The sequence below is a fragment of the Odontesthes bonariensis genome, chromosome 13, assembly GCF_027942865.1.
Source record: "Odontesthes bonariensis isolate fOdoBon6 chromosome 13, fOdoBon6.hap1, whole genome shotgun sequence".
NCBI lineage: Eukaryota > Metazoa > Chordata > Actinopteri > Atheriniformes > Atherinopsidae > Odontesthes > Odontesthes bonariensis.
In genome coordinates, this window is record NC_134518.1 from 18,802,372 (window position 1) to 18,815,559 (window position 13,188).

Below are 13,188 nucleotides of genomic sequence, written 5' to 3' on the forward strand. Positions count from 1 at the left end.
CCCACAGCAGGACAGAGATGCACTTAAAGTAACACTGTGAATGTCCATATTGGTTTTCCAAATTAAACCTTGCTGCTAATGTAGGTGTTCTAGCCTGTGGCTAAACAATTATCACACAATACAGAAAGTCAGTTCTATTTCAAGAAGAAACTGCTTTGGATTTTTGTGTTGTTAGCCACTTTGCAGTCAAAAAAAATATTTTTTTATAGACTGAGGTAAAATACAAAAGTACTCCAAGAGTATGTACCTTTAACCAATGAGAGGATATATATCATCCTGCCAATGTATATATGTATGTATGTATATCTATATACATACAGTAGCTTGCAAATGTATTCAGCTCCCTAGCATTTTTATTATTTGGTTGCCTTAGGCCGATTTCAGACCAGAGCGTGGCGTGGCGGCAGCGAAACCACGGCAGTCTTACGCCGGTTATCAGGCGGTGTGTTCAACTTGGCTTTTCACACCGGACAGTCCGCGGCCGCGGTAATTCTGCTCCAGCCCTGGCCGCATTCCCCATTCATTTCAACGGCACACCGCCGGCTGCCGCCGGCCGCTGCCGTCCAAATTCCGCTCGAGTTCTATTTTCCAAAAGCAGCGCGGGACGGAGGCGTCTCCGCGCCGCTACCGCCCGACTACCGCCGCGTCGGTGTGCAAGGACAGATCTGTTTCCATGTATTTTCACCTCCGCCGGTGAAAATCGCTTCCGTTCCGCCACGCTTTGCCGCCCTGGTCTGAAATGGCCCTTACAAGCTGGAATTAAAATGGAAATAGATATGCAGGGTGTTTTATGATTCAATTTACGTAACATGCCAACAACCCTGAGGATGCAAAATATGTGTTATTGTGAAGCAAACAAGCAATGATACAAAGAAAAGCAAAACAACTTGCGCAAGTATAACTATTTACCCCCCTACAGTCAGTAATCTATAAAGTCACCTTCTCTAAGTCTCTATGAGCTTGGCACCTCTTGCCACTGGGCTTTCTGCCCAGTCTACGAAGCAAAACTGCTCCAGCTCCTTTAAGTTGGATGGGTTCTGCTGGTGTACAGTAATCTTTAAGTCATGCCACAGATTCTCAATTGGATTGAGGTCTGGGCTTTGACTTGGCCATTCCAACACATTCGAACATTTCCCCTTAAACCACTCGAGTGTTGCTAAAGCAGCATCATCCTGCTGGATGTTGCAGTCTCAAATCTCTGAAAGACTAAGAAGGTTTTCCTCAAGAATTTCCCCGTATTTAGCATCATCCATAATTCACCCATTCTTCACGCTATGCTTTACTATGCTGATGGGATTCGTGCGTGATGAGAAGAGTTGGGTTTCCACCAGATATGGCGTTTTTCCTTGATGGCCAAATTTTTCACATTTAGGCTCACCTGACCAAAAAATCTTCTTCCATATTTCATTAGGTCCAGCACAGTGGAGTGTACACTTTATCGTGGTCCTATGGACACATACATCAAACTCCTCTGTGGAACTTTGCAGCCCCCTTCAGGGTTACCTTTGGTCTCTTTGTTGCCTCACTGATTAATGCTCTTCTTGCCCAGTCTGTTAGCTTTATGCAGATGGTCTTCTCTAAGCAGGTTTACTGTACTGCCATATTCTTTCCACTTTTTGATAATATATTGAATGGTCCTCCATGGGATATAAATTAAGTTTTGGATTTCATTTTTTTTTTTTTTACAATTTTGTCCAGACCTGTTTGGAAAGCTCCTTGGTGTTCCTGGTGTCACTTGTCTCTTAATTAGTGGTGCTGCAGACTCTGGAGCCTTTAACAACAGCTGCATATATACTGAAATAATATATATATATATATATATATATATATATTAAATATATATATATATTTTTTTCAATTTTATTTTATTTATATATGTATTCGCCCAATGGTAGCATGGATAAGCACTGTATTATTATATGTACATTTTAATATATATTAAAGGGACCAAGCTTCACTGAATAATGCCAATGGGAAAATACAGATTCCAAGCAAATAACGTGACATATTAATTAATGCAACAGAGAGAAAGGGATTAAGACCAAGTCTGTTGGGAGTTAATGACTTGAGGAAATCAATTAAACCCGAGACACAGAGTGAGAAAAAAAAGCAAACCAAAAACATTCAAATGTCTCTACGGAGAAATGCTTCTGGAGCTGAAAAATTGAAAAACCTCAAAAGCCGGCGATGACTGAAAACACAAACAAATTGGGTGGTGACAGAGCAAACTGATAATGTGATTAAAATTAATTGGTTGGGAGAATATGTACAGTATGTGTCTGTCTCAGTGAAGTATACTAGATTCCTAAATGGTTCTAATAAAATGCAGTCTTTTGTCACGCTTTTGCTTGATGTAATTTGTCTAACCTGCCCAAACGTATTTAGTTCAGCTTTTGCAAAGCATTTTTGACTGAAAGGTGTCAACTCCAACCAAATGATTACAATTTCATCTTTACAGAAAGAGAAAAATCTTTCATCAAAGCTAGCACCAGTTTAAAGATTTGTTCTTATCCTTGTAATAAGGACATCAAAGTCCTCTTTAACTTCTCAAAAACATTTTAAAAGTTTTTCATCAAATAGAAAACTGGATTTAACTAAAAGCCAGGGCTCTTGTAATCGCCAAGGGTGGAAATGACAAGTTCACACCAACAAAGAGGACGGATGAAGACGGGCAGAGCGGGAGAAATGGAAAAGAAACCAAATTTTTTTAGTCTTTACTACTTTTATCTGATAAATTCAATGAAATAACCTTGCTGTTTTAAACATGTTATTGTACTGTATTTGTGAACTCATGTCGCATTTGATGTCAGCAATAAATGAAAATTTTTTTTTAATATTTAGAAATCCCTGGACACAGGGTACAGGTTTGAAAAACAGTAACATAAAACAGTACATATTACAACTACCATTCTGTAGTGGAAATCAGTGCTTGTGCTCAGGAAAACTTCTGAAAACTATTGTCTGTTTACCCAGTTTGTCATTACATTAGGAAATGTAAGTTGAAGCTCTAAAATGCAAAAAAAAAAAAAGAAACACTGAAAGTCCCTTTGGCCTCAAGCTTTTTTTTAAGATACACTGAGGCAAATTGAAAAAACTACTCAGTGGTCAAAGGAATCAAGATTTGAAATTTGATGTTACAGGCGCCGTTTCATCTCATCTAGAGAGCAGAGCGTTTGTTATCAGAGCACAGTTCAAAAACCGGTATCTGCGGTAGGTGGACATGAAATGGGTGACTTGCACATCTGAGAAGGCAACAGTCATGCTGAACAGGTTTTGGAACAAAATAAGATCGTCTTTTTCTGGGAGGTGCTAGCTTATCTCCAAAAGAGAAAGCCTAATCACGTTCTGCTTTGCATACACTATCATAGCATGTAGTAAAAGACTCCATATGGTGAATTGTGAAACGGAAAATAAAACAAAGAACGCCCCAAACTGTTGAGCAGAAGATGAAAACAACAAGAATGAGAAAACACTTCTCTTTCCAAAAAAGAGAAATTGTCACAATTCCCAGTTTGAAGATTGTAAAGTAATGCATCACAGAGGTAACTTGATGCCATTCCTACTTTTTTAAACATGTTGCTGACATCATGATGTCAAATTCATGCATATATCTTTAAAAAAACAACACCATTTCGCAGTTTCAAGTCTGAAAGACTTTTTTAAGACCATTTTGGAAATAGTAAGTTAAGCTCAATGTCTATTACTGGTCTGAAACTTAAATTAGCTTCTCTTCCTTTGGCTCAAACTGACTCTAAAAATGTATAATGTCACCAAGTAAAATGACATCATGTGTACTAGCAAAAGAACAGATAATACATAACATATGGCCCACATAACCTAAAATGTAATGTCACTAGTTTCTTACCTGTGGGCTGGTTGCTTGTGATTGGTGCAGATGGCAGTCTGGAAGTCATGGCTGACACACACCTTATGAGGAGGACAGCGAACCCTCAGGCAGGGGTCCTTGGTGGCATCTGGGCCTGAATCGAGACAGCAGGGACAAACTTTATATTGAAATTGAGGAAACTCAGTCGGCAAAACACAGAGCGGGAGAATCAGCACAACGCAGTGCTGAAGTTGTAAGTTGATGCAGCGAAAACATCAAGCTGTTCTCCTGGTTTCACAGCTGGCAGACTCTCTCTCTGCTGCAAACCGAAGCTGGCAGAAAAATAACGATCTGCAGCGAGAGATACAGCAGAAGAATCGTAAAAAGGTATGAAGTAAACGCTGGGCTTCCTGTGTTGTGGGCTGCTTAATGAGGGCTGTTCTATCTGAGCGTCGACCCCATCTTCTTCCAAATCAGTCTCCAGTGTGACATTATTGCCATGGCAGCCAGGCACAGCTGGCTGTAGTCCAAGATGACAAAACATGAAAGCAGTTCATTGACTCTGAGCATTGTGTCATTTTACACACTAGGCTTTTATTTGACTAGCTGAAGAAAAGGCAGAGAAGGTGACAAAGGAAAGTCAGAAAAAGGACGAGTTTTGAGTACTGTGGACTACTGTGGACTTTGGCACAGTGGTCATGTTGATTCTATACATTGTGTCATTTGTGTCAGATACTTGATGGAAGCCCTTATAATGAATAGAAGCAACTAAAATGACAGTTCTACTGAAATCAGATCAAAGACTAAGTAGGTTTGAAAGATACTGTGAAAACCACATGTGAATGGACTAAAAATGGACTAAAAATGATCTCAAATAACAAGTTAATTGAGACTGAGTGCAGAGTTTATAGATCAAAGACCTGCGTTATGTACAAGTCATTACCATGTGACTGCTAATATCATAAAGCAAGAGTGGTCTTGTCTCCATTAGGAGCCTAATGGATTGTGCTTGAGCCACAGCTGGTGTCTGATGTGAACATCGACTTTGTTTCCGAACTGATCCCACACCGCGCTGCTGTTTACATACTAGTTTATCAGCATAAAATCAGCCAGAGACTCAGATATGAGATGATGTATAAAGTGTAGACACCCCATATCTGGAGCTGTGGAAGAGTAGGGAAGATCTGTCTCTATCTTTGAGGATAAGGAACGTACCCAACAGCAAAGATTGTGAAATTTAAATAGCCTCAAGGGAAGAGATTCATAGTCCACTGTCCACATTTGTCATATTTGAGCCACACATTTTCTCCTTACACACGCAAAATCACATTCACAAGCCCCCCCCCCCCCCCCACCCCATATTTCCCGAAAGCGGAGAGAGGATGAGTCTGTTGTGCAGTGTGCTTCCATTGCCTGCTGATTTGGGCCTGTCCTCACCTCCATCTATCAGCACAGGAGGAAACCCATCTTATTTCACTTAACTGCGAAGTGGCATCACTGCTCTGAGGAAATGAGAGATGAAAGGAACCAGGAGAAACTGAAAGCAGACAAACTGAGGAAAAACACGAGGATCGTACCTGGTTAAAGGATTGAAGGTCAATTCAGAATTACTGCGTGACCTCCACTCAGACAAATTGAAAGTAAAACACACTCACACAAATTAGCAACTCAGCGCAGACATTCAATTACATAAAGCAACTTCATCCAAATAATTTTCTCTTAAAGGCTAATATGTGTTGATATCTAGAGAAACTGAGAAATGATTTTCAGCTGGAGTCATTTAGAATATTTATGGTATGTATAGATGGAGAGAAAAATGTAAAAACAGAGAAGAAGAAAAGACCAGAAAAGAGGGAGGAGAAGAAGAGTGAAAAGTGGAATTAAAGGGGAAATAAAAGCAAAAGAGAAAGAAAGACTAAAGGAGAAAGGAGAGGTGGAAACGACAGGATAAAAGAGTATATGGAGGAGGCAGGGAGGAGAAGCAAATGAGAAAGTGCTGGGGAAAGGAGAGTTTTATCCATCTATTTAAAGCTTGAGTGAGCAGCTCTGGTGGTTAAAGCAGCCAATCAATTGTAATGCAGGAGCACTGCAGCACAAGCTTGCCACCTCTCCTTCACTTCTCTCAAAAGGAGTCTCTCATCTGCTTTCATTCACCTCTCGTCTGTTGCATCTAAACTCTGACTTTATTCTCATTTCATATGAGTGTGAAGTCAATATGTGCAAGTAATAGAACCCCTTTGACTTAATTCCAAGTTGACAAGTAAAATTCCTCAGTCTAATGAACAGAAGTAAAAGATATCGCCTCCTTTCAGGTGCGCAAATGTGGTCCCAGGAGCACAAGCATGCCTCTGATCCTACCAGCACTCGTAACTGCCCAACGTCCGACTGCTTGTCAGGTTGGCTTTAGAAAATGTAGGGGCGGGGAAAGAAGCTGCTGTGTCATTTCCTTTGATTGATCTTTTTGATCATTTTAAGGATAATTAAAAGCTTCATCGATAACATACTCTTCAGTTAAGCGACACTTCTTTTTGCTTGACATGCAAATATGAAGCATCATTATTGTGACGTACATTCCATTTCAGGCAGTACCACAACCACTATCACTGACATAACAACTAGCTTAGCACAACTACTAAAACTGCCTGGTATAATTCACCGTTTAGAACTCCTATTACAAGTTATGTTGGTGCTAGTACTACTACTACCTGAGCACTTATTCTGATTTACCAAATCTTTTACAACTACTGAGGAAAACAGTTTACCGATACTTCTGCTACTATACTGTTGGTACTCTGCATAATTACCACCGAAACCTGCTGGAGTCACATTCACATGATTATGACTGTTTGCAGGACAGTGTTTAATTAAAAAAAAAACAACTGAAAACACTGTGCCTAGTGTGTGTTATTTGTAATGTTAGTTACTTTTTGTGAGGAAGGAAAAGGAAAACAGTTCTCCGCGCACCACATTCCTAATTTGTGCAGTGATTGCCCTTGGACGTATGTAAGGATGACAGATGGCCCTCTGGGAGCAGAGCCTCCAGTCTGTACAGGTGAGACAGATGGAAGGGTTGGCAGAGCGGTAGCTAAGGTTAGAGAGGGCAAAAGACACCGGCAATCACAAACAAATAGACACAAATGTCTTATACTAGAATTCAAGCTGGCTGTATTTATTTGGCTGTGATGATCATTTAAACGCTATTTTGTGTTGTAACAGCTTTATTTGTGTTGCGTTTGCTTTGCATATTCAAATGAACTATTTTTGGTTCCATTTGCATTTGTAGCTGAATACACAGGTAACTGGCCTTTGATGGCCAATCTGTATGACCTTTACAATCTGAATTTCTGAATCTGCTGATTTGGACACAGCAGTTGTACATGTTACTGCTGTAAAGTCTCTTACTGTTGCTGCAAACCCAGCATCAACTCGGCTACCATTTGGTGAGATCTGCTTTCATATGCTGTGGGGGGTAATCAATATACTCCTTGGTTGGTAGACCATGCTCGAAGAGCACAGCGAGTACATAAAGGAAAACATATTCGCTGCTGAAGTCAAATATTGTACTGAATCTTCACTGATTCACTTGACTGAACGTGAGGATCAAAGCCACCCTCCTTGAGCTTATGTACAAATGGAATACAGCATTTGTGTAAGGAATCCAAAAGCTCCAAAAATAGTAAACAGCAGTATGTACATTTTTCTTGTCTGAGAAGATTTTTTTGTCCTATGCACACTGTGTTTTAATAAATGCCTCAAGTAGATAACCAACAATATGTGCTTTTCTCATCCATCACATTTAATCCACTTACTGGGGAAAGGCATGCGAAGGACGAGAGCTACAAGGTACTATGAAGAAGAATTGTAGCAGTTACTATCATCATACTGCATTTAGATAAATGCAAGTACCCCACACTGTAGTGGGGAATTTCATTGAGCAAAACCTTTGCACAAGGTCATTGCTTTGGTTTAGAATTTTTGTTAAGTGCATTTGAGTGAATGTTGCTGTATGCATTGCTTTTTGATGCAACGTGCAAACATGACAGTTTATTGTGCTCAATGGAAAAACAAACTGATCTTTAAAAAAGTTCCTAATGAAACCCTGAACATCAATAGCAGTCTTCCAGCGATTTAATTGCTGCAACCTTTCCAAATGGGGCCCTGGGAATTACTTTTTTTTTTTTTACAATTACAGTAGACGGTAAATTAGCCTCCTCGTTTGCTTTTTCTTTTAAGTCCCCTTTTCAGCATTTTGTTCCTTAAGAGAAAGGAAAAAGTGATGGTACAGTATGTAGTATAAAGCACTCTTCCCGTGTCCTTTAATACTGGACTCAAGCCAGAATGAAGCACAGCGATAGGATAACAAAGTCCGAGTCTGCAAGCAGTCGAAGCCAAATTGCCAACAAGCCCTGCAGAGAATAGACATTGACCTAAAATGAATTGCTGCAGATCCGAAGATGGATCATCGGGGTGTGTTAGTAACCTGTGTATGTACCTTTTTATCCATACTCTGCTCCATTGCTCTCCATTGTTTGCTTCACCCAGCTACTTTTCCTGAGAGCAAATATACAAGTCTGAAATTAAATAAACTAGAGCTTCAACAACTGTTCCCAAAAGACAAATTTGGAACCGTTATTAGAAAAATGAGCTTTACTCTCAGGCTGTGATGAACTAATTAAAAAGGTGTTCCTTCTCTTTTACCTGGGGGGGCTATGAAGGAACCGCAGATATGGAGAAAAAAGGAGCTAAATGAAAAACAGATCAGTACAAGATTAAAATCTCCTTCACTTCCTGCTTTGAAAACGCTCCTCAGAGTCTTACTGTTTGACCTGAGAGCGAGGTGCCGTCAGAGAGGAATGATGGAGGGTCGAGAGCAAAGACAGGGCCTCTGGGAGGATGCGCTGATGGAGCTGATTCACCATCCAGAAAATTATTTATTGAAAACATCTGCAAATCATATTATTGTGGATGCAGCCTTGAAATGGAGAAGCTAAACCGGCTCCTTCAGTTTGAATGTTGGAGAAGAAACCTCAGTGGCTCAAGGGAGAAAAATATCTGCAGGGAGACGCTATTGACTATTGCTTACAAGCTGAATATTCATCAGTGCCAAACAGCCATTACACACACAGCAGCACATTCATACCCACACTCTATTGTGAGAATAACTGAAAGAGTATGCTTTGTGAAGCTGTTGCTGGCAGCAAAGCAATTTTAAAAGTACACCATGTAAGCAAATAATCAAGTGGTCTTTGAAGCGAGCTTCAAAGCAAAAAAGCAAAGATGCATTTAAAGGCAGCATCCCTACGTGAGAACATTCTTTTTGAGAGGAAGTTCATAATTATCAGTCTAAACATAGTTAACCTGTGCTACTGTTTTTTCTTCTTTTTTCTAACTTTAATCATCTCTATAGAGAAGGTATGGTACAAATGAAACCGAAATGCATTGGCTTGGTTACAGAGAACATACACACCATGATAACAACCAGTTGAAACCAGGCTGTAAGGTCTTCCCTGTGGCTAAAAAGCCAGTTCAATTACAAATGGTTTAATTTTTATTTCACCACTAGCCTAGCTGGAATTCAACATTAATACTTATTCAAATTTTGCCCCATTTAGAGATAACCTCAAAAGCTCAGGAAGGAAATAGGGATAAAGCAGACTCAAATTTTCAGTCTGGTCTTTCTCAGTCTGATATGGGACCCCTGGAGTCACAGAGATCATTCGAAAAGCTTTGGTCTTTAGCCGCAGTATTTACTGTACTGGTTAAACATGGGGGGTTACAGGGGTTCGACACAATAATGGAAACATCATATCAAATCCCAATTTTATTATTCAAATATCTTTTGGCAGCACTTGATTCGATATGTTGAGGAATGGAGTTTTGGGCAGCGGCTATGGACATTTAAATTCCATTCCATTTCAGATATGAATAGCAGGGGTAAACGGTTAATTACTGCTACAAAACACACGTCATAGATGTTTTGATAATTCAACATCCGCTGGTTGTGGGGGCCAGTTCAAGTGTTACACATGACTGTGCAATCTGTGCCATTTTTAACGTCTTTCGTTGAGGACGTCAGTGCATTAAATCATCCTAGAAGATGGTACAACATTTGGGAAATGCTGTTTGTACCACTGAGTGAGTTTGGTCATTCAAGAAAATTCCACTGATATGGCCGACCAAATAATCAGAGAATCCCATTCATGCACCGTGCTTGGGGTCAGGCAATCAGGATCAAATACCTGTCTTTGTGTTCTTCATGTATAAATTAATTCTAAATAAGGGAAAAGTGTGAAGGATGATTCTTCAGACGATGACATTCTTTTGCTGGTCCATCTCTTTTGATCTTTGCAGCATTTCATGCAACAAATAAATCACTTTGAGCAGTCGAATTAACTAGCAAAAGCTCCATAAAAATACAGTCCATTCACCATCTATCAAGGTGTTAAAACAGCACAAAGGGCAAGGCAAGGCAAGTTTATTTGTATAGCACAATTCAACTACAAGGCGATTCAAAGTGCTTTACAGATACATTAAAACAGTAGAAATAAAATGCACGATTTAAATTTTAAACAAAACAGAAAGAAATAAGAACAATAGATACAATCAGATAAAATCTGTAGTTAAAATGTGATTAAGTTTTGAAACTCAAGATTCAGATTTGGAGCTTTATTCAAATGCAGCTGAACATAGGTGTGTCTTCAACCTGGCCTTAAATACACTGAGGCTGTGTTCGAAACCGCATACAACATACTACATACTTGCATACGGCATACTGATCGATCAGACAGTATGCAGAGCGTTTACCCACAATGCATTTTGCTCCTGCCCGAGCCAAAATCAGCCAGCCTGAAGCTGATTTCGCTTAAGCTCTAAACTTTGAAAACTTTAGCAACATTTGAAACATTTTCAGGCAAGAGAGTAGTCGTTTATATCCCCAACGTGTTGAAAACCTGACAAAATACCGGCTATTTACAATTTTGTTCCGACGAATTCGGCGCTACTAAAGCTAGCCGTAGTGAGCAACGGACTTCCAGTTATTTTAACAAAATAAAATACCCGTTGCCTTTTATAATAGGGAAAGCCATTACAATACAATTAGTTCTTTTGTTTTGAAAACAGGAAGTGAACCTACCCTCGTTATAGCTAGCCTAAAACTGCCGTTTTGACAGGAAATGACTATCGGCAACATCACGTTACGTTGCATATTGGATAGTTTGAGTATGAGTAGTAACCTCATGATGCATACCCAATATTTCAGCGAATCTAGTATGCATCCGGTAACTTAGTTAAAGTTAAAAGTTAAAGTTAGTATGAGTAGTATGAATAGTAGGAGTAGTAGGAGAAGTATGCGGTTTCGAACACAGCCTATGTGTTTCAGCTGATCTGAGGTTTTCTGGGAGTTTGTTCCAGACATGAGGAGCATAGAAGCTGAATGCAGCTTCTCCATGTCTGATTCTGACTCTGGGAACAGATAGAAGATCGGATCCAGATGACCTGAGGGGTCTGGAAGGTTCATACTGGGTCAGGAGGTTACTGATGTATTTTGGTCGTAGACCATTCAGAGCTTTATAGACCACCATCAGAGCTTTAAAGTCTATCCTCTGATGGACAGGCAGCCAGTGTAAAGACCTCAGAGCTGGACTGATGTGGTCCACTTTTTTGGTCTTAGTGAGGACTCGAGCAGCAGAGTTCTGAATAAGCTGCAGTTGTCTAACTGACTTTTTAGGTAGACCTGTAAAGATGCTGTTACAGTAATCAAGCCTACAAAAGATGAATGCATGGACTAGTTTTTCCAGGTCGTGCTGACACATCAGATCCTTTAACCTTGATATATTATTAAGGTGATAGTAGGCTGACTTTGTTACTGCCCTAATGTGTTTTTCCAAATTTAGGTCTGAGTCCATCACTACACCCAGATTTCTGGCCTGGTTGGTAGTTTCTAGGTGTATAGATTGAAGTTCTGTGGTGACCTGTAATCGTTTCTCTTTGGCTCCAAAGACAATTTCCTCAGTTTTGTTTTTGTTTAGCTGGAGAAATTTGTGGCACATCCAGTCATTAATCTCCTCAATGCATTTACCCAGAGCCTGTACAGGGCCTCGGTCTCCTGGTGACATTGTAATATATATCTGTGTGTCATCTGCATAGCTATGGTAGTTTATTTTGTTGTTTTTTATAATTTGTGCCAGTGGGAGCATGTAGATGTTAAACAGAAGAGGTCTCAGGATGGAACCTAGGGGAACTCCACATGTGACTCTTGTGTGCTCAGATGTAAAGTTACCTATGGACACAAAGTACTTCCTGTTCTCTAAGTATGTTTTAAACCAGTTTAGTACAGTTCCGGAAAGACCCGCCCAGTTTTCCAGTCAGCGTTAGTACTGCTGGGATTTCTGCTACAAGTTGTGAAGACGGCAAAGAGAAAGACGCCAGCAGTAGTTTAGATCAGGGCAACTGGCAGCCAGCACAACTCTGCAGGTAGAACTAACATAGCCCCAAACACCTGGCAAAAGCACCCCTCCTTGAATATTGTATTAAAAAAAGAGTTGAGGGAGTTATTACTAGTTTATCCCCATTCTTGGTATGCCATGGGTATGCCATTTGTTTGTAAGTCGCTTTGGATAAAAGCATCTGCTAAATGCATTACATCACATTACATTACATTACGGTCATTTTGCAGACGCTTTTAACCAAAGAGACTTACAATAAGTGCGTTCAACATCGGTAGGCAAAAGAACTTCAGGTCACAAGAAATCATAAGTGCATTTCCTTCCAATACCAAACAGCTAAGAGTAAAACTAGTACTAGAGTAAGTGCGATAAGTCAGATACCTCAGCCTCTCACCATCTGCACACCAGTCACAGCGGGGTGGGGATGCAAACCCTGGTTCGGGTAGGGGAAGAAATAAAAGAGGTAAGAAAAGCAGGAATGGGATTCAAACCCTGGTTCGGGTAGGGGGTAATGAAAATATAGAGAGTGCCAGTGGTGGAGGAAACAATAAGTGCGTAAGGAACTAGGACGGAGCAGGTGATGTCCTAAGAGGGCGGATCTGGGTAGTTTTTCCTGAAGAGGTGGGTTTTCAGCCTGCGGCGAAAGATGCATAAACATAAACATGCCAGCATTCGAAACAGAAAGAGTTCAGGTCAAAACTTTAAACAACAGGACAATTTTGTCTGTCAAGGCTCCATCCTTTTCCTCTCAATTTTCAATTTCAACAATTTTCCTTCTTTAGAGGACAGAGAGATTTTGACATATATCGATGCATGTTCAGTTTTTCTATTATTACATGGAATCTTTGATTGCTGCAATTTTATGCAGCATTGGGAGCAATTCTTTTTGTCCTCAAACAAAGACTATATACATATAGG

The 13,188-nt window shown here is 40.1% G+C and overlaps 1 protein-coding gene across 1 annotated transcript in view; it reads right to left on the reverse strand.

The window, feature by feature from the left end:
- spock1 (SPARC (osteonectin), cwcv and kazal like domains proteoglycan 1) overlaps window positions 1–13,188 on the reverse strand; it is a 128,783-nt gene that overhangs the window by 38,276 nt on the left and 77,319 nt on the right. The window contains exon 4 of the mRNA XM_075481323.1: window positions 3,866–3,980. Within this exon, the coding sequence (XP_075337438.1) occupies window positions 3,866–3,980 (115 nt within the window). The remainder of the gene's footprint in view (window positions 1–3,865; window positions 3,981–13,188) is intronic.